The sequence below is a fragment of the Silene latifolia genome, chromosome 2, assembly GCF_048544455.1.
Source record: "Silene latifolia isolate original U9 population chromosome 2, ASM4854445v1, whole genome shotgun sequence".
In the NCBI taxonomy this organism is placed as follows: Eukaryota; Viridiplantae; Streptophyta; class Magnoliopsida; order Caryophyllales; family Caryophyllaceae; genus Silene; species Silene latifolia.
This window is the reverse complement of record NC_133527.1, coordinates 21,010,046-21,030,228: the sequence shown is the minus strand read 5'-3', so window position 1 is coordinate 21,030,228 and position 20,183 is coordinate 21,010,046. Positions and strand designations below refer to the sequence as shown.

The following is a 20,183-nucleotide window of genomic DNA, read 5'->3' as shown; positions in this document are numbered from 1 at the left end:
GATTGTGATATGGTGCTACTATTTATTTTAAATTAAAAGTCATCATCCCCTATTTACTAAATAAATAGGTCAATCTACGTTCTTTCCTGCCTAAAATATGATCTTCTAATTGGGCTTTTAATTCTTGCATTCTACTATGGGCTAAGTCCAGGAGCGGAACTAGGAATTCGATCTACCTAGGGCTAAATTTTTTTTTCGAGATTGTAATACAAGAGTATTATATAGGCTTGGTAAGTCGATACTTATAAAAAAGGTTTTATGGGTATTACATCTCACGTATCAATTTTGTAGTCTTTGAGATGAATATAAACCGTTACTATTTACTAATGAGTACAAGTTATTAATTATTATCGATATTATAATGTTTATGTTGAATGAGTCTAATTTATAATATTCTAACAATTTTGATGGCGAACTATTTTAATTGCACTCCTACACAATTTTCGTAAAATTCATTTAAAATGATGTACTCATACTCCCTTCCAAAGAATGTACGCCATTTTTCTTAATATTATGAGGTAAAGTTGAAAATTTTATAGTCCGTACAGTTTTATAATGGAGGAAGTGTATAATAACATTTATCATACCATATATTATTTGTTAGCTGTAAAATGATTGATAATTGAGAGGAAAAAAATGTAGAAAAAGTGAAACTTTGAAAGATACAACAAAACTTCATTGAGAAATCAAGAAACAAAATCGCACGAGGTTGTGGGCTTGTGGCAAGCAACCAATACGTGATATAAGTAGCTGTGTGAAAAACTGAAAACAATGGGTCAAGGGGTGATTGTGTGAAAACCAACAACAAGACCTCCAGACTACAAAGCTAATACTGATTCTCTACTACTTCAAAACGTATATACTCCGTATTTGTTTTCCTCTTAGAAACTACTCGGGCTAACCCTGATTTCGCCCATGGCTAAGTCTGATGTAAAAAATGATTCCCAAAAAATATGTATAACGTTCTATTCTACTATGTAGGCCCTGTTTGGTAAACAGCGGATTAATTTCAGCATAAGCAGATTGCAAAAGCAGATTAAAAATGGCAGATTTTATCAGAAGGTTTGACTAACATATTATAATTAGCAGAATTAATTTGGGTGTTTGGTAATTGGGAGATTACGATTAGTAGATTGTTAGTTTTCTTTGTAAAATGGAGAAAAAATTCCTATTTTACAATATGCTAACCAATATCTTTGGGGTAAGCGAAAGATATTGTAAAAACAAAGATATTGACCCCAAATATCTTTGTTTCAATATGCTGTTTACCAAACACTAAAATTAGCATATTGATTGGTCAAACATGCTAAAACCCTTGAATATGCTAAAAATTGGCCAATATGTCGTTTACCAAACAGCGCCTAAATCTAGATCATAAATAATCTTGCTCAAAAATAACATAAAAATTTATTGCCAAAAAATAAGTATAAAATCCTCAATCATTGTTAAAAAAAAAATTACCGTCAATCATTGCTATATTGCTACAAGTAAAAAATTCTCGATCATTGCCAAAAATTTGGGTTCATATATTACAAATATCGAAGTAAAAAAATTCTCGATCATTGCCAAAAAATTTGGGTTCATATATTACAAATCTCAAAATATATCTTTCACTAATCGAAATTTGGTAAATAATCCCCGCCTCCAACAATTTGGTAAATAATCGAAGTAAAAAGTTCCATCCTCTTGCTCAACCATGGTCACCCCTCCTTTCTTCGGGACCACCTAGACGGGACTTACCCACTTACTATCCGTAATTTCGTAAATAATCCCTGCCTCCAACAATTTCAAGACCTCATTTTTAACAACCTCAGCCATTTTCGGGTTTAATCTTCTTAGACCTTCTACACTAGGCCAACTTCCCTCCTCTAAGGTGATCCTATGCATGCATAAACTCGGACTCAACCCTTTTATGTCATCAATGCTATAACCCAATGTCTTTCTATGAATTTTGAAAATTTTCAAAAGTTTTTCTTCTTGAGTTGCATCTAGTTTAGCATTGATGATAACCGGCGGGTAAGTCTCGACCTCACCAAGACACATGTTAAAGTGAGTTAAATAGAAAGTTTGACGATAAATATGACATTAGAATCTATAAAAGTGTTAATATTTTAATTTTTCATAATACATTTATGTCATAAAACTTTCTATTTAAGTCTCTTAACGTGTATCGTTAGAACACATTTTAGATATCAAAATTTGGGTATAAGAAATCGGATTGGCTTAAAATCTTAAATGGTCGCTTGTTCCACTTTATAATCACAAAACGTTGTGGTCTTGTGGATGACTTGATCAAGTCAACCTTGATCCCACGCACGCACATTTGACTTTCCATGACCTTGATGTTTAAGTTCAGCAGTAAATGTATTTTTGTGGATAACCTTGATGAACTTTCCAATCTTTCTTATCTATCTATATTATTAAAGGAAGCTTTTTTCGAGCGATTATAGAGAGTCCAATTTTTCCAAGCTACCTACTTTAATTAAATATAGTATAATAATAATATAATTAAGAAAAAAATATGAGAGCCAATTTTTATCTTACGTTGGAATTCTAATACAAAGCAACAACAAATTTCTAAGTATATAAACAAAACTCCCCCACCAACTTATTTTATCTTTCACGTCTTTGTTACCTATGCTTGCATATATAGTTTATTCAATGAAAGTTATTTATTTTGTTTTATTTTTGTCAAATCTGTCGGTCCTAAAAATTTTGCATGTTAGATATTACTCCGTAATATATTAACGATCTGATATGATTTGTTTATTTGGCTATAACAAGATTGAGAGAGGCTAAAAGAATAAAAGTGATGTATTGATTATTTGGCAATTACGTTATGGAATTATGGTTTTTTTCACCCGTCTCAAGCCTATTTGTCGATTATTTTATGCTCTTCATTATCAGGTATATCGTGTTTGAAATATATATGTTCATACGTTTCTACTTATATTTATTATATAAATATATGTCATGGCATGGTTTTTCTATTCCAGTCTAATTGTGCGTCTTTTATTTATTTGTTTTCTTTTTTGACATGAAATATCCCGTATTGTTAATTTGTCTGTCAATCTTTAGTCTTTACTACGGATTTCTTTTGTTTTGTTTGTAGGGTGAATATCTCAGTCCCTATTACCAAGGTATAATTATGAACCATGAATCAATAATATGATACGTGGCTTTGATGATTTTGACGTCGTATTGTTAACGAAAAGCGCTTACTTTTTTTAACTTAAACATCAAATCAAACATCATAAGAATTAAAGGGGAAGGGAGGTGAACGATATTAAACGCAGATAAATGTAGATACAATAACTCTTATAAATATATGGAATAATAAGGAAAATTTTATCTACTTATTTTGTCGGGAGATAGTTCATAGAAGTACCTGGCTGCGATGTTCAATATGTGAGATCTCACTTTGTAGTCAAAATCTAATTGATATAGGGTTACTATCAAATACTCCGTATAATATACTTTTGATATAGTTGTTAACACATTAGACATCGATTTTTGTGATCGCTAATACTTTTGATGGATTATAAATTATACGGAGTAGTATTTTATCTACTTATTTTATCGGGAGATAGTTCATAGATTATAGAAGACCTGGCTGCGTTGTTCAATATGAGAGATCTTCACTTTGTAGTCAAAATCTAATTGATATAGGTTTACTATCAAATACTCCGTACTCCGTATGATATAACATAGTTGTTAGCACATTACACAACGATTTTTGTAATTGCTAATACTTTTGATGTTATAAATTATAGTATAAGACGGTTTACTTTTACAAAAAAAAAAGATTGTTCATTTATTACAAATAAATGGGTTATTTTTCTCATTATGGGACCGTCTCACGGTGTGATACCGTCTTACACAATAATTACTGCATGGTCAACTATATTTTATGGTACATCCTAGATATTAATTGTGATCAATTTATCTTTCACGCATCTTCTATTGGATTAATGATCTATTATGGGATTTTATTGAGTTTTTTGCATTTATTTTTCTATTTATGACAACTATAATCGATTTTATCTATCCGGTATTGATTTATCTACTTGCATTATAAATTTCAGTTCATCGATTCCATATTTCCAAATAATAAGTTGGTGTTGTTGTGCCGAATGTACATATTTTTGTTATTAATTTGTAGACTTATATAGTGTATGTTAACTCAGTTGTTATTAACCAGTAACTATTGTTCTTTACTCCCGTCTCAGTCAGTAGTTTACATTTATTTTATTTTTTTCTTCACAAAATAAAGGAAATTTAAACTATTCACTGAGAATGCTTTTAAGAGACTTTACATATCAACAATATTCCACGAAAATTTAGAACCTCATACCTTATGGTATCGTATTTCATTCTGCCCAGCGTTACAAGATTACCATGTGCTTCGTAATACTAACATAATCAAACAAAATAGATTTGACTTTGGAATTGTATCACATTCAATGTCCCGTTACTTATGAAGTACTCCGTATTACTTTTGATTTTCAAAGAAAAGAAAATGATTAACAAATTAAATAGCAGTAGTATGATAAAAGAAAATAAAAAAAATATAGAAGTATGTTATTTAAAATTATAACTTAAGACCAATAGCCAATTTGAATGCATCATTTTAGACATCGGCGTTACTACTATTGTATTAAAATATTGAATAAAATAATTTCACAAGTAGCTTTTTAAATTCATAAGCTGTGTTATTGTGTCTACTAAATTGGACTTGTGAAAACGTTTTAGTTGATGTGAATTGTGTTAACAAACCAAATGGAATATGCAAATTTTACCGAATTACTTGAAAAACATTAAATTCAGCTATTAAAATATGTCAATATGTGAGGGAGCTTTTTTAAATGGAATATGCAAATCTTACCGAATTACTTGAAAAACATTAAAATCAGCTATTAAAATACAAAAGTCAACATGAAGTTGAGTAAAATGTATTTGACAAGGAATAAGACATGGAAAACACCATGAAGTAACAAAAGTAATTTTTAAAAATTTCAAATTAATAATTACCTATATTATATGAGATGTCTCATCAACTTGATAGAGAGACCGTTTAATAAGAGAATTTGTGATAGATTGATAGTACAATGGACCTAATCTATTCCACTTTATTCCAAAACAATCAACCGAACTTATAAATTACAAATTGACTATAGCTAGGTATTCGACATGGGTTACGCTTGAGTAATTAAGCAGTCTCTACCTTTAAGATTAACTTTAACGTTATTACCGTTCTATAAATTCAACTGCAACTTTAGGTTAACTTATGTCATCCAATTTAATCACATGCGATTTGAGTTAGATTTAAATTATTGGCAAAATTTTAGTAGTTAGACACTATTCTTTTGGATTTAGAATCACTTCCTTTATGTTCATTTTAGCCATTATACTTTTAGTTATCACAGTTGATAACAGTTAAACTCCTATAAGTTTAGTTTATCTCCTATAAGTTCAGTTCAGAAAAGTTAAGCTCAATTTATACATATTTTTCTATAAGTTCAGTTCAGCTCCTATAAATTCAATTAAGAAAAGTTAAGCTCTTATAAGTTAATTCAAAAATTAAAAGTTAATCTCCTATAAGTTCAGTTCAGCTTTTATATGTCCAGTTCAGCAAAATTAAATATAAAAGAATGGAGCCTTTATGTATTATTGCATCACAATAAGCATATGATAGTACAAATTGTCCCGGGCATCGCCCGAGCATTAAATCTAGTATATATATAAAACTGGGTTGAAACGCTGTGGATGCGCCACGTGTCAACCCAGCTTTAACTACACGTATTAATTACAAATGAAATTAAATACAAACATAATAAATGCTGTATAAATCTCAGCAAAATATTAATTATAGTTTAATAAATTTTATTATAAAATTTTATTAAATAATTACGGTGATTTGATTCTAAATTACTAAAAAGTTATTTTGATAAAAATTCTAAAATTTAAATAATTACGTTCACTATGAAAAATGCTTTCAATTGAGTATAATTTTCATTATATTTATTGAAATATTTATTTTGGTATGTAGAGATGTTAAAGTGAGTGCCTCACAATGTTTTACATTTACGTAAAAAAATATTTTTAGAAAGTTATAAAACTTAGACTATTAAATCCATTAAGAAAAATATATTTGGAAGAGTCATTGTATATATTAAAAACACAACTTTAAAAAAAACTAATAAAAGATAAGTTTTTATAGTCTGGGAATGAAAAAAATTATATTGCACAAATTGAATACATATGAGATTTTGATAGGTTTCAATAGTGTGATAACAAGTATGTGTACGCGTGTCAAATATAAAATATTAATTATGACTAACCAAATACTCCGTATTACTTTTAGTTAAATATTTTATATGTTATCTTTTAAATACTTTGAATTTAAACATAAAAAAATAATATTTGAGAAAGTTCAACCTATTATATTTACAGGTAATAAACTCTTAAACATCATTATATATAATTGTTTAAAAAAACAAAAGGTGCAAATTTCTCATAGATATGTTTGACACATATCACATACAAGACACAATCAAAACATTTGAATAAGTTGAGTTTGAACTCTATATGTTTGATAGATAGTCACATGTTATACATAAAAAATTAAAAATTACATAAAATTATGTTCACATCATTTTGAATAAATATTAATTGATTTGAGACATAAAGTATCGTGAAATGATATAATTTGAGAACTTATTGTTGATTGTTTATTGTTGTATTATTCAAATAAATTTTATTTTGATTAATGTATAATATTTCACAAGTCACAAATTTATTTATAAAACGTTGATCATGCATAATTAATTATCACTTATTAGTTTTAATTAAAACTATTATGTATTTTATTTTGATACATTGAAGTTAAACCTAAAAATATTAAATTTGAGAAAAAATTATTCATAAGAGAAAATATTGAAGGTCATATATGAATTATATAGTTTTTTATTCAATTATAATCATAAAATATTAAAACAGGCCGCGCGAAGCGCGTGATACTACCTAGTTTCTTCTATTATTCAACGCACCATATTAATTTACACAAAATATATGAGATGTACTTCTAGTATGTAGTTGTTGCAATTTGAAGAAATCAACGCGATTTGAATAATATAAATTGGTTGAGACAAGACTCACTTAATACACAATGTGTATGGTTTTTTTTTCATACACAGCCACTCACATAATGACACGTGGCAATCTCAAGTTAGCCTACATTAGTTAATCTAGGGTTAGGTTAGTAATTTAACATTTATGGTTAATTTGTTAACTATTTGTAGTTAGTTTATTTATGGAATGTTTATTGTTTTATACTAATTTTTTTATTCAATTTTTATTACTTAATTCCCAATTAAAACGTTATTTCTATTAATTACAATATTATTATTTTTTCCAAAGGTTGATCAAACTTGATTAAACTCAATCAAAAATTAATCAAGCTCATAATTAGTGATTAAAAGACGAACCATAATTCTATTTGTCAAAATCAATCATAACATTAATCAAGATCAAAATCGAGAATGATTAATCATAACATTAATCAAGATCATAATTTATAATGATGAAGCCTAATTCAAGATCAAAATCGACAATGATAAATCAAAACTTAATCAAGATCTGAATTTATAATGATAACCCTAATTCAATTATCAAAAACGTTCATAATTTAAATTGATGAACCCTAATTGATTAATCGAATTTTTGAAAAAATTGATAAACCCTAATTGATTAAACTGAATTTATAATGATAACCCTAATTCAATTATCAAAAACGTTCATAATTAAATTGATGAACCCTAATTGATTAATCGAATTTTTGAAAGAAATTGATAAATTGATGAACCCTAATTGATTAAACGGTTTTTTATTAAAATTTGGGAATAAACGTCAAAAAAAAAAGTGTTGCTATTGAGGTTCGAACACGGGACGTTTTAGACGTGATATAATGTTTGTAAAGTGGCTCTGATGTAACAAAGGTCTGGGGTAAAAGAATATTACAATCTAAGGAGAACAACCAACGCCACATGATAAGGAACGCACCTCCTTCTACAGAAGGCGCTTTGAGAGACCCGTTTGATAAAAGAGGGGTAGGTAGAGATTTTAGGCCTAGGCAAAAGACGGTAAGGAGGCCTTTAAATGTCGACGATGATGCAGGCCCTTCACAACCAACTCTGCGATGAAGAAGGGTTCATACGAACATATCTCGTAACACTCATTAGCTTTATGTTTTAGATACTGATTAGCATTTTAAACGTGTATTTTTACGTTTGTTATTGGACCGAAATTAGCATGTAATTTTTCAGTTTTAAAGCTATATATTTGAATAAATTATTTATTGTTTTACGATTCTCTAATTTCGTTCAATACTAATTTTAAGTTCGTATATTGTATTCAGTACTACAAAATCGGCCTCTTGGGGCGCTTGTATTACGACGCTATCACTAAAAAGTGCTGAGTCAAACTCATTAGCATAAAAAAAGACGCGCTTATACAAAGCGCCTCACAAAAGCGTCATCCTAAAAATTAAAATAGAAAAGGCGGGATAATCTGAGCCCCATATTATATCCCATTGACTCCAGCAGTACTAGTAAACCCTTAGAAAATAACCTCTCTATCACCACCATCTTTGGGGAAGGGCTATGCGCATAAGTTAGCACAACCATTCAAGATCTAGAAAATCAAGATCTCTTATCTCACAATCAGGTATCATTTTTCCTTACTTGTCTTTCTCTTTCTATGTCGTAGTTATCATTAGCACTAATTAATTGTTTGTATGTTTTTCAATTGAAAATTTGGGTTTTTTTTTTATTTGACGATTTTTATATAAATTGCATTCTTTTTCAACGACTTAAGTTGGATATGATGACTAGAGTAGTATAAGACCACAAGTTTACCCATAAATGATGATCTAATAACAATAGATATTGATATACTTGTTATCCTATCACTTGAAATTTACGGAGTTGAGCGACTGTTTTCATGAGGTACTGGATACTGCGAATTACATGGTTTTTTTTAGGATATCTTGGTTTAGGGATATGATTCCTATTTTTAATCTCAATTGTTTGTTTACCTTTATTATTCTCTGTATGTGAGCGGTATTTTAATGGAAGGTAAACAAATGAATAAGACGGAGGAAGTATATACAATGTCTTTTGTAGATAGTTTTCTTTGTTTTGTGTACTTGTTTTAATAATCTCTCCTAGGTGTTGGTTATTCATTGTGAATGAAGGAATTTATCATTGCCTTTCTCCATTGTCTCCTCTGCCACCTACGCTAGTATCCAGATCAACAGCGTGCATTGCCTAATTGTAAGTTGTTAACATCCATTAACTTATTTGAGTAGTTTCTTAAATGCAATGAATATGGTACCTTAAATACTTGAATCTCCATTTGTTATCTATCAAACGGTTCTCAAAGGTAATACATGAAAAATGACTAATTCCTACACTTGTCTCTTTTGTTTTCGCTTCAGTGAGAAACTATAACAACTTTGTTTTTTTAAGCTCTGTCTCAAAACCTGTATGCTGTTATTGTTGAAATATGGTGGGTGTCACCAGATCATTATTTTGCAATAGTTATCACTAGTTTATGGACGAAGTTGCTTTATTTCAACTGTTGAGTAGAGTATGAACAAGTTTTTGTTGGTCTGATTGTGCATTCTTGTTTTCTTTGAAGTTGTGTGTGCAAATTGATTTTAAATCATGTGCTTATTAATTTTTGTCAAATATAATTAGTAGATTGATGAAACTTACACATTGTCAAGGAAAATGGCTAATGCTACGAATTTAAAGATTAGTAGAAAAAGAAGCATCCAAGAAATGCAAAGGAGCTCGGAGGATGATAACCATGAACAAGGTCACAACTCTGCAACGGAATGTGTGAATAAATCCGACGAAGATTCTGATAATGACAATACTAAGGTATTTAACTAAAACATTTAATCCTTTCACCCTCTCCCGGTGTTATCACTTGACCGAAATGTGTGAATAATTTTCGTTGAACGCTTATGGTGGATGTGTGTAGCTTGTTACGTTTAGCAGCTGATAAGTAGTATCCCTCATTAACACAAACTTTCCGGATTTATAGTACAATTGCTTTATATTTTGGGCCTGATCGAGTATTCTGATCCTTTCTTGGAGCAGCTAGGCAATATCTGGAGGTTGGAATGTTTTATTGATTTTATTTTTGTTTCTGAATTTATGTAACCTTGTGTGTGGATATTTACTTTTTTGAATTTATATTCAAGATTGAAACTTTTGATAAATTGATAGATCCGCTATTGCATTTAGGTGGTTTAATACTGTATGTTGTTAAAGCTTTATTCGGTACGTTATTAAATTATGCTTGTTATTATATTCGGTAGTTTTAAATTTAAGTACTGGCGAAAATATTGACGATATGCTGGTATGAGCATTTGGTTGTTATGCTGATGTAGTGATGTATGTAAATTCGTTAAATGAAATCGTCAAGATTTTCATTTTTGATTTCATGATATGACCTTTAATATTATCTTCACATGGATCTTAGCAGTGTTAAAAATTCAAGCATCAAGCTGCATTACTAGGGGTTGGAAGTCAAGTTGCATTACAAGGTGTTGGAAGGTTTATTATGCTGATGACAATACTTCTAAGATGCTTCAAGAACTCAAAAAAGACTAGTTTGATTAATTTGAGTAGTGGTGAAGAACGAGTTGTACAATTAAGTATCATAGCTATTATTTGTAGTCATTGTTGCAACATTTTCACTTTTAGTTAGAACAAACATATGGATTGGAATGTGTACACAGAGCTTATGTATTAATTGACTCGACGGTGAATAATTTAAAAACTATGTTTTTCTTATGGGATTTCAGTTTTTTAAATTAGCTTCATAAATTGTTTGCCAATGACAATACTATAAGACGTGACAAGCTTAAATAGAGCGTGACTACTGGTAATGAGAAGGCAGCCAAACAAAATAATTGAAGCTCTATAACAGGCACGGTTTCTATTTAGCAACGCTTGAAAAGCGCGCTACAAGAAGAATATAGCGCTGCTAGTTTGGCGACGCTATTATATGACTTATACCGACGCAAATAAAAAGCGCCGCGGAAGGGGTTAGCGGCACGAGCAAATGCGGCGCTTTTAAAAGCGTCGGTATATCCCCTAGAGGCGCTATTTAGCGTTGCTAAAAGTCATTCAAGAGCGCCGCAAACGATCTTTTCCCTAGTAGTATTGTACTTTGTATATTGTGTTTACTGTTTAGTCAAGTTGTTTGTATTTTCCATCTTATATCAAACCAAGTCATTTGAATTAAGTTTGAAGGGAAAAAATAAATTAAAAGTAAGGCTTAACTCGGCAATACTGTATCTACGGGTTATGTGGTTATGCTTAATTATTTCGAGTTACTTCATCATTATTATGTCAATAGTCATGACTCGTGAGGTTCATAACATTTTTACGGAGATATCGTCAATATTCATCAGTTCGTCTAGCTATACAGTACGCATTTACACCGTGATTATATATGGGCAGTATATGATAGACCAAAATATAAAAGGAGAGTAAAACATATAGAGAATGGTTTATTCTACATAACTCGAGTATTGCATTGTGTGTATTTTCCGTATTGCATTGTGTGTATTGTAGTCGTTTGAATTCGTCTTAAGTAATGCTGGGTTCGTGCAATTTAATAATCCGTCTTATGTCAAGCATTGCTGGGTTCGTGTATTTTAACAATCCGTCTTAAGTTTGTAATTAATAAGTCGTCTTATGTTATGTAATTTACAATTTCTAATTTTAAGTCACATCAATTGCTTTACTTTGTACAACTTTGTACTCCATCTTACTTGAACAAGCAATTGACTCTAATTATCCTACCAAAATTTTCAACTGATTTGACATTTTTTGCGTGTTCAAATGCAATCGAAATTTAATTCGTATTATATTATCAATCAGTTTTGATGAACCGATTACTGGAGCAATTGACCACTAATTGTTTCCATCTTACTCGAACATGCTATTCTTTGTGCAATTTATCAATCAACTTCATGCAAGATGTTGACAAAAAATGAACGAGATTAAACAATCCGATAACAAGAACAAACGATTTAAATTAAAACGCCATCCGACTACAACATTCACATCCGATTACAACATTCACTTACCATGCAATTGAAAATGAGATACACATACACAATTGCAACAAAACGAAACTTATACCTCCGATTACACAAACAACTAATTATACAAAATAAGACGGAAAATTATGCATAAAAACGTTCATCAAACAGAGTTGCATCGAAATCTAACTAGTACCATAGTCAAGGACAATATTTTATATTTTCCATCGGCTTCATCATACTTATTCTCGACTGTTTCCTTGCAATGTGCCTAACTATAAGCCCATGGTTTGCATGCACGAGTCATGGCTAATTTCGTCCACGAATCACACCTTCAAAAGGTGTAGAATGACATTAGGTCATTGCATGCAGCAACCATACTTGCGGAGAGTTTAGATCCTTCACTTGAACCGCATGAATTTTATCGAGGTTTGTTATTGCACTAGGAAGTCCGTGTATCTTGTTAGGAGGAGCATAAATTGACCAATCAAGGCCTCCATCTTCAACTTGGAATCCCATAATTGGGTTAGGGTTTATGAAGAGTTGTTTTTCCCTCCCAATTTTCCCTCCAAAATCAAGTGCTAAATCAATGGATTGTAAAAATTTCGAATAAAAAGAAAATAACTAACAGAAAATCGGAAAATATAATGGACGAATATAAGATAAAATGAAAAATATATGGTCAATATGGAAGAATCTCGAAAGAAATAAAAAATATGATCTTCATTAAATCATTCCTAAATTATAGCTAACCGAAATCTTAATTGAATCATTCCTAAAAACTAGTCACTTTGAAATGTAGAAGATAAATGGACGTGCTGATACCCCTGCTAACTTGGTTACAAGTCACTTTGCAAAGATCATATCGCGTTATTCTCTCCCACCCGTGTTCGAACCTCAATAACAATTTTTTTTTTACCTTTTTTATCGCGTAAAATCATACCAACCTAAAGTACACATTTATCAATTATGGCTCATCAATTTAACAAATTTAATCAAAAAAATAATAATTAAATTAGGGTTCTTCAAGTGTCATAATTGATTTTGATGATTGAATTAGGGTTCAACAATATAGAAAGAACATTATGCCCTATTATCTTGATTGATTTTATGTTTAGTCATTATAAATTTGTAATCATGAATTTACCCAAAATTAGGGTTCATAAACTTTGTGTAATTGATTAGAATTTCGATTAGGATTTGACAAAAATTAGAACTTCCGTAAAAAAAAATAGGGTTCTTTAACAAAATCGAATAAACTAATTTAGGGTTAATTGATTTTAACAATTACATTTAGGGTTCATGGCTTGATGAAATTGAAACTAGGGTTCATCAAGTTTCAATGTAAAATCGAAAATCCCAAATTTTTATGTTAATCAACTTTCATAAATTAAATAGGGTTAACCGTTAGTTATAAATTATGATCGTGAGTAGTGTCATGATTAATCGTTATAAATTCTGCTATTGATTTATGTTAAGATTAATCAAAGTAATTAATTTAGGGCAATTGATTTGACAAAATGAATTAGGAGTTTGATGATCGATTATTATCTTCAGTAAGTTTTGATTGATTTAATCAAGATTGATCAACATTAGTAAAAAACAAACAAAAAAATTGACTAAAGTAGGAGTTAAATCAGGAGTAATGTAATTAATTAAAATAGATTATGAATAATGATTTTGTTTTAAACTTCCATAAATAAATTAACTACCTATGATTAACAACTGAACCACATTTGCAAAATTACTAACCTAACCCTAAAAAAAACTAAACTAGGTTAAATTGAGATTGCCACATGTTGCGTTGTGATTAGATGTGTATGGAAATTCCATACACATTGTGTATGTTTAGCCTTTTCCCACTTAATTAAACTCTCAATAAGTTAAATACAAGTTCAGTTACCACTGAGCAAAAGCTGAAAATTGGGTGAATCAAATGTAGAGCTGACAAAGACCTAACCTGCGGAACCCGACCTTAACAACAAGAAATCTGACAAGTGCTGAAAATTGGGTGAATCAAAACCGATTCAATCTGACCTGACACTAAACCGATAATTGATAACAGTTTTATTTGTTCCAACTCGAACCCGACCTGGACTAACACGTGACCCGATATTGACTCAACCTGATAAAAAATCCGATAATGAATTAGCTTAATAACGATGCAAATAAGACTAATTTGACATTTATCATAATTGTTTTGAATTAAAACTAAATTTAATGCATTCATACATTGTTTTAACATGAAATTAACCATCCGAAATTAAATTACATAGGTAAAATATCTGTTGATAGCCTGACCAGATACATACTCACCTGAATCGAACCCGACTCCACTTTACCCTCTATGAACACCCAACATAAACTGTACCTGACCCAAACTTGTCATTGAGCTGAAACAACCCAAATCCAAGATAAGCCAACCCACTTTTACCCTACCATAACTAATTCGAGTGACCTGATTATCATCTTTAATCAAGTCAACCTCAATTCCACTTATCAAACTTTTACTCTATTAGGTTCGAATTATTCCATACACCATATTAATTAAGGAAAATGAAAGGGCGCCACCGGGTGACACCCAATTTGGACGCCGCCCTCTTACATGGGGTGAGTGGAGACCCCTTCAATAAACAATTGTTGTGAGAGGGTGGCACCCAATTTGGACGTCACCCGATGGCGCCCTATCACTATCCACTCCGTATCTAGTCTAATTGAAAAATTGCAAGTTGAAGAGGTCAACGCGAATTGAATATTTGGTTGAGACAAGACTCACTAAAACTCTCATTAAAAATACAAGTTCAATCACCACAAAACATAAGGCACAAGCATCAAACATGTTAATTATCTCTTCTAATTAATAACATGAAAATACTAATATCAATCCTTTCTATACTTGGATTTTATGTAGTAAAGACCAACTCCTCCCTAGCTTATACTTGCTTTGCTAATTGTACGGATAGTTCAATATATTCCCCAAATAGCACATATCAAACCAACCTTGACACTCTTTTATCCACCTTAACTAAACAAGCCGCCTCCACCGGGTTTTACAAGTCGTCCATCGGTCAAAACGTTGATCAAATCCACGCTCATTACCTTTGTCGAGGCGATGTTAGTGCCTCCGATTGTAGCTCATGTGTGTACCAAGCCAGTGGGACTATGTCCGGTGAATGCCCTTTTAAAAGATCGGCCATTATTTGGTTTGATAATTGCATGCTTGGGTACTCGAACTTGCCCTTTTCGGACAATGCTCCGTCTAGGGTGATTGGTAATCCTAAAAATGTCTCGAGTAATGAGTTTGTTGCTTTCGTGAAGACTCTTGAGAATAATACAAATAAATTGGCACCTCAAGTCGCGAATAATACCATTAAGTATGGTACTAAGGAATCGGATGTGACGGACTCATCAGATAAGTTGTACTCGCTCGGGCAGTGTAACCCTTACTTGACCGAGGACGATTGTGACCGGTGCTTGAAGAATGCAATTGCTCAGCTTCCTAAAATGTATGGCGCCCGGGTTTTGCAGCCGAGTTGTAACGTTAGGTACGAGTTCAACCATTTCTATAGTGAGGCTATTAATACGGCTTTCTTTTTGCCGAATTCAACCAATTCTATAGTGCCTGTTACAAATGGTAAGGTCCGATCCTAATTATTTCCGCTGTTTAATGATTTCTTGAATTATATAGTCCCTCGTCACAGAATTTTTCTTACAATGTAATTTTTTGCCATGAAGGGAAGCAGAAGAGACGGTCTCACGCTGCTGTAATAGCTGCGGTGTCAATTGTCGTAGGAGTCATGCTGCTGCTCTTGTGTACTTATTTATGCATTTACCTTCAGAAGCGCAGAAAATCTCGCCTTGGTATAGTCACAATTTATGTTCTGAAAATCTCTGTTACGCACTAAATTGAACTATGTTTTTAATTGCTCTTTTGTCAATTGCTACTCAGGGTTTGAAGAAATCACAGCAACAGAATCGCTTCAGTTCGATTTCAGGACGATTAGGGAGGCAACAAACAACTTTTCGAACGATAATAAACTTGGACAAGGTGGATTCGGTTCAGTATACAAGGTATAGTAGTAAATAATAATGAAGGTAAACAAATGTCTTAGACGAAAAGAGTACCGGTATTAATTTAGGTTATACATTGTGAATTCAGGGAAGACTTGATAATGGTCAAGAAATAGCAGTGAAAAGACTATCGATAGACTCAGGGCAAGGCGTTGAAGAGTTTAAGACCGAGGTTCTTTTAGTTGCGAAACTCCAGCACAAGAATTTGGTTAGGCTTTTGGGATTTTGCATACATTCTAATGAAAAGCTGCTTATATATGAACTTCTGCCAAATTCGAGTCTCGACAAAGTCTTGCTAGGTAAGATTGACAAAGTTCACTATTAGGAGAAAGTTTGACGATAAATATCTCATTGAAAAATAAAAAAGTGATTTAGTAGAATCCTTTGAAAAAAAAACGTTTTATTAAAAGTCGAATATTATTTGAATTTCATCGCATTAGCATAAATCGATTGTTATTTCCATATATACTAATGCTAGATCCGAGCAAGCCAACGCCACTTGGTTGGGAAGAAAGGTACATGATCTTAGCTGGAGTCGCGAGAGGACTTCTATATCTCCATGAAGATTCGAGGCTGAAGATTATTCATCGAGACCTGAAATCAAGCAATATTCTGTTAGATCAAAGTATGAACCCCAAAATAGCGGATTTCGGATTGGCAAGACTCGTGGGTACAGATCAAGTTCAGGCTGTTACTAGTAAGATCATGGGCACATAGTAAGTTCATCCATCAACTAACCTATTTTTGTTGTTTATAGAACTAATTTGTTCGCATATTTCGTCTTAAAATCTCATTATTTTTCGCTAATTCTCCAACAATAAAAATTCCCTATAATTAAATTGATTGATATGATTATCACAGTGGATATATGCCACCAGAGTATACTAGGACGGGTCGATTCTCAGTCAAAACCGATGTTTACAGCTTTGGAATAATAATCTTGGAGGTACTAAGCGGCCACAAATGTAACTCAACTTTGTTTCCTTACGAGGAAGAGAGTCTAGTACAAAGAGTAAGTCGAAATCCACACGCTTGATACAACGGAATGTATAGGTCCTATGGATAACACATTTTGTTATTTGTGCCAGGCATGGAGACTCTGGACGGAAGGAACGGGTACAGACCTGGTCGATGATCGACTTGATGGTAGCTTCTCGAGCGAGGAAGTGACAAGATGCATTCACATTAGCTTGCTTTGCATCCAAGAAGAAGCAAACAAAAGGCCGACAATGGCCCCGATTGTTTCGGCTTTAAATGGCCATCTAGTAGAATTCCCGGAGCCGGAACCACCCCAAGAGCCTGTACGTACTGTTTATAGTTCTGGACAATCTTCTGCCGTAACAACTACAGCTGAATCAAATCAAAGTCGAGGTCGTGAATATTCGAGTCATGATACCAAAAATATGGACGACATTACAGAGTTGTATCCTCGATAAAGGGATTATACGGAGTACATTTTAGTTACTCGATAACCTACTCATTTACTTATTAGTTCGCCGATTACTCATTAGCCCAAGAAATAGTATACGAAAATAACTAAAAGTTCCAAAAAATCTTCATTATTATGTCATGAATCATAACAAATGTTTTTAATAGTAGTTGGTGCTTATTAAAAGTGATTTGTGATGTTTCTCATATAGAATGGTGATACAACATTAATAAGTCAGAATAAATGTCAAAGTATCGTTTGATAGTGATAAAGTTAATGGAGAGTTAAACGAGGTTATGATGAGAAATAAGTAAGAAGTTTAGGAGTACAATGTAGAATTAAAAAAAAAAAAAAAAAAGGAGTACAACATAGAAAGCGAAAAACTCAGGAGTACACTGTAGAATATCCCTAATTAAATTATATTGGTGGGTAACACATGAAATCCAGCAATATTGTCACCGAAATTAGTGTGACAATAATAATTACTCGAACCTTAGCAACAATCATAAGTTCATAACTAGTTTTGGGTTTAAAATCCAGCAATTACCACTACGAAGCAGTAGTGGTGTCAAATTCTGCACGATTGTGAGGCATAGCACAACAAGGAACTAAGGTAGGCCACCATTGGTGCTCGAGTCGTTGAAATAATTGAACAGTCCGCAAATGATAGTTAGAGAAACTTCTTAAAGGCGTCAAGCATTCTGTTCGCGTGTTGCACAAAAACAGCTGTTCTTCGTAGGAAAGATACATATATATCAGCGTATCATTGTATGGGTGTACCCCAATGTAGTTGGAGTAAATGTTGTATCGAAATCCGGGGGAGTTACATGGCGATTCAGTTTTATTACCGGTGCCTTTGCACAAGCCTTTAAATGTCGTTTCCCATACAAGAGGTGTTTGGTTCGGGTCCAACTTCCACACTACCATTTGTAATTCAATATCTATCCCATCTTTTTGGTACCACAACCAGGGTACGGCCCTTCTATTAGGAGTGTGCACGAGTAACAATTGTCCCGAGGATTCTAGCAAATACCCAAAATTGGGTAATGGTGGCATAACTTTCGCCTCAAGGGTCGTGTCACAAATGACATTCACATCAAACGGGTCAAATCCCACCAAACATAACTTATTTTTAAAGTAGATTATACCATTACAAACAACAGTCTCGAGGTCTTTAATATTCACCGTGACTGGTCCAGCCTCCTTGGGAAACGTAAGGTTAATTTCCTTCCAATCACCAATCTCTGAACAATAAACGACCAACTCTAATTTGTCTCGATGATGACGACGAACCTCCACAACTCTAAAATTATAGTAATTTTGAGTGTTGTTATAAGGTGATTGACATATAAAAGCAGGCATCCATTGATACTCAACACGAGGGCATGGTGGGAGAGCAACCCATTGCTTGGTTAATGGATTGGTAATGTAATATACTCTGCCGCCGCCGCGTACGTCAAAGATACCGCAATCAAAACATAACACTAAGTCCTTGAAGGTGGCCCTTGCAATGAAAGAATTACCAGGCAGGAATTTCAATGATAATTTTGGCGACCCGAACATGAATTCCGTGACAAATCCGGACACATTATTGGTTTTGTTGTTCCCATAAGGTCTGAGTTTTGTCAACAAGGTTATAACCAAGGTAAATGGTGGCTCATCAATGTTGGAACCCGAGCCCTTCAAAAAAGTGGAGGTTTTCTTCTTGTGGTTGCCAAACTGGACCGGAAAGTTGGGGTCCGAGATTAAAGAATACCAACGCTTGTTCACAGGACTGGATGCTACTACGGTTGCACAAGACGGAAGTCTAAGTAGTATTTGAGTAAGGATATAGTCATCTAAATCTTCCATAGTTATTGAATTAACGCCATGGTTCATCTTTGGTGTTTTTAGAGGCCTTGACATACTTTTTCACTAGGTAAAAATAATGCTTGATGTTAATTTAGATTTGATTACTTAACCTTTAACTTTTGAGGAGTGAATAAGAAAGGACTTACAAATTATCAATCAATCAATACTATCAATCAATCAATACTATATATTAATTCCAGAAACCAAGGGACTTCAATGTAATTAAAGAAATTTATACAAATTAAATATATTATATAGTTTTAAATCGATAGCACCGTGTGATGGACCTGATAAAGGGACCTCAATGTAAATATTATATAATTTTTGTTAAAAGTATAATATAAAGATGCCTTGATGAAGAATATTTATGGAAACTACATTAAATTAAAGTAATTAAATTTAGAAAACACAATTGATGGGGCATATTCTGCACCCGCTGACCGAGTCAACATATTGAGCAAGGTCAAAGATATCCACAAAGAAGTCAACGTATCGACAAATTTAGCCGACTCGGCTGTCGGCTGTCACTTGGGTCTCGGGCTGGACAACTAGCCGGTAGGGCACATATCCGCGTACTCATATCCAAGACCCCTCGGCGGAGAGTCAACAGGGCCCGCCGGCCTGCCATGGGTCCCTCGGCCGAGGGTAGATCAGTCTTTCCACCTGCTAGCCACTTGGCCACTACGTGACAAAAGGTAAAAGTCTATA

At 32.6% G+C, this 20,183-nt stretch overlaps 2 protein-coding genes and 1 long non-coding RNA gene across 6 annotated transcripts; 2 read left to right on the top strand and 1 right to left on the bottom strand.

The window, feature by feature from the left end:
* The first annotated feature begins 8,577 nt into the window (after window positions 1-8,577).
* LOC141642421 (uncharacterized) lies at window positions 8,578-10,865 on the top strand. Of its 4 annotated transcripts, none has more exons than XR_012543306.1 (4): window positions 8,578-8,724; window positions 9,228-9,332; window positions 9,762-9,944; window positions 10,555-10,865. It is a non-coding gene; the product is annotated as an uncharacterized LOC141642421 (long non-coding RNA). The 4 variants fall into 4 exon arrangements; XR_012543307.1 differs by having other exon boundaries at window positions 8,579-8,724; window positions 9,254-9,332; window positions 9,759-9,944; XR_012543304.1 differs by having other exon boundaries at window positions 8,579-8,724; window positions 9,759-9,944.
* Window positions 10,866-14,989: 4,124 nt separating this feature from the next.
* LOC141636654 (cysteine-rich receptor-like protein kinase 8) lies at window positions 14,990-17,631 on the top strand. The gene is made up of 7 exons (XM_074446752.1): window positions 14,990-15,758; window positions 15,860-15,985; window positions 16,074-16,195; window positions 16,284-16,494; window positions 16,674-16,911; window positions 17,057-17,207; window positions 17,284-17,631. Exons 1-7 carry the CDS (start codon window positions 14,990-14,992, stop codon window positions 17,629-17,631), a joined length of 1,965 nt encoding a protein of 654 aa, XP_074302853.1.
* Window positions 17,632-18,173: 542 nt separating this feature from the next.
* Window positions 18,174-19,475, bottom strand: LOC141636638 (uncharacterized). The gene has a single exon (XM_074446751.1). The coding sequence runs from the start codon at window positions 19,473-19,475 to the stop codon at window positions 18,174-18,176; it is 1,302 nt and encodes a 433-aa protein (XP_074302852.1).
* Window positions 19,476-20,183: the final 708 nt, after the last annotated feature.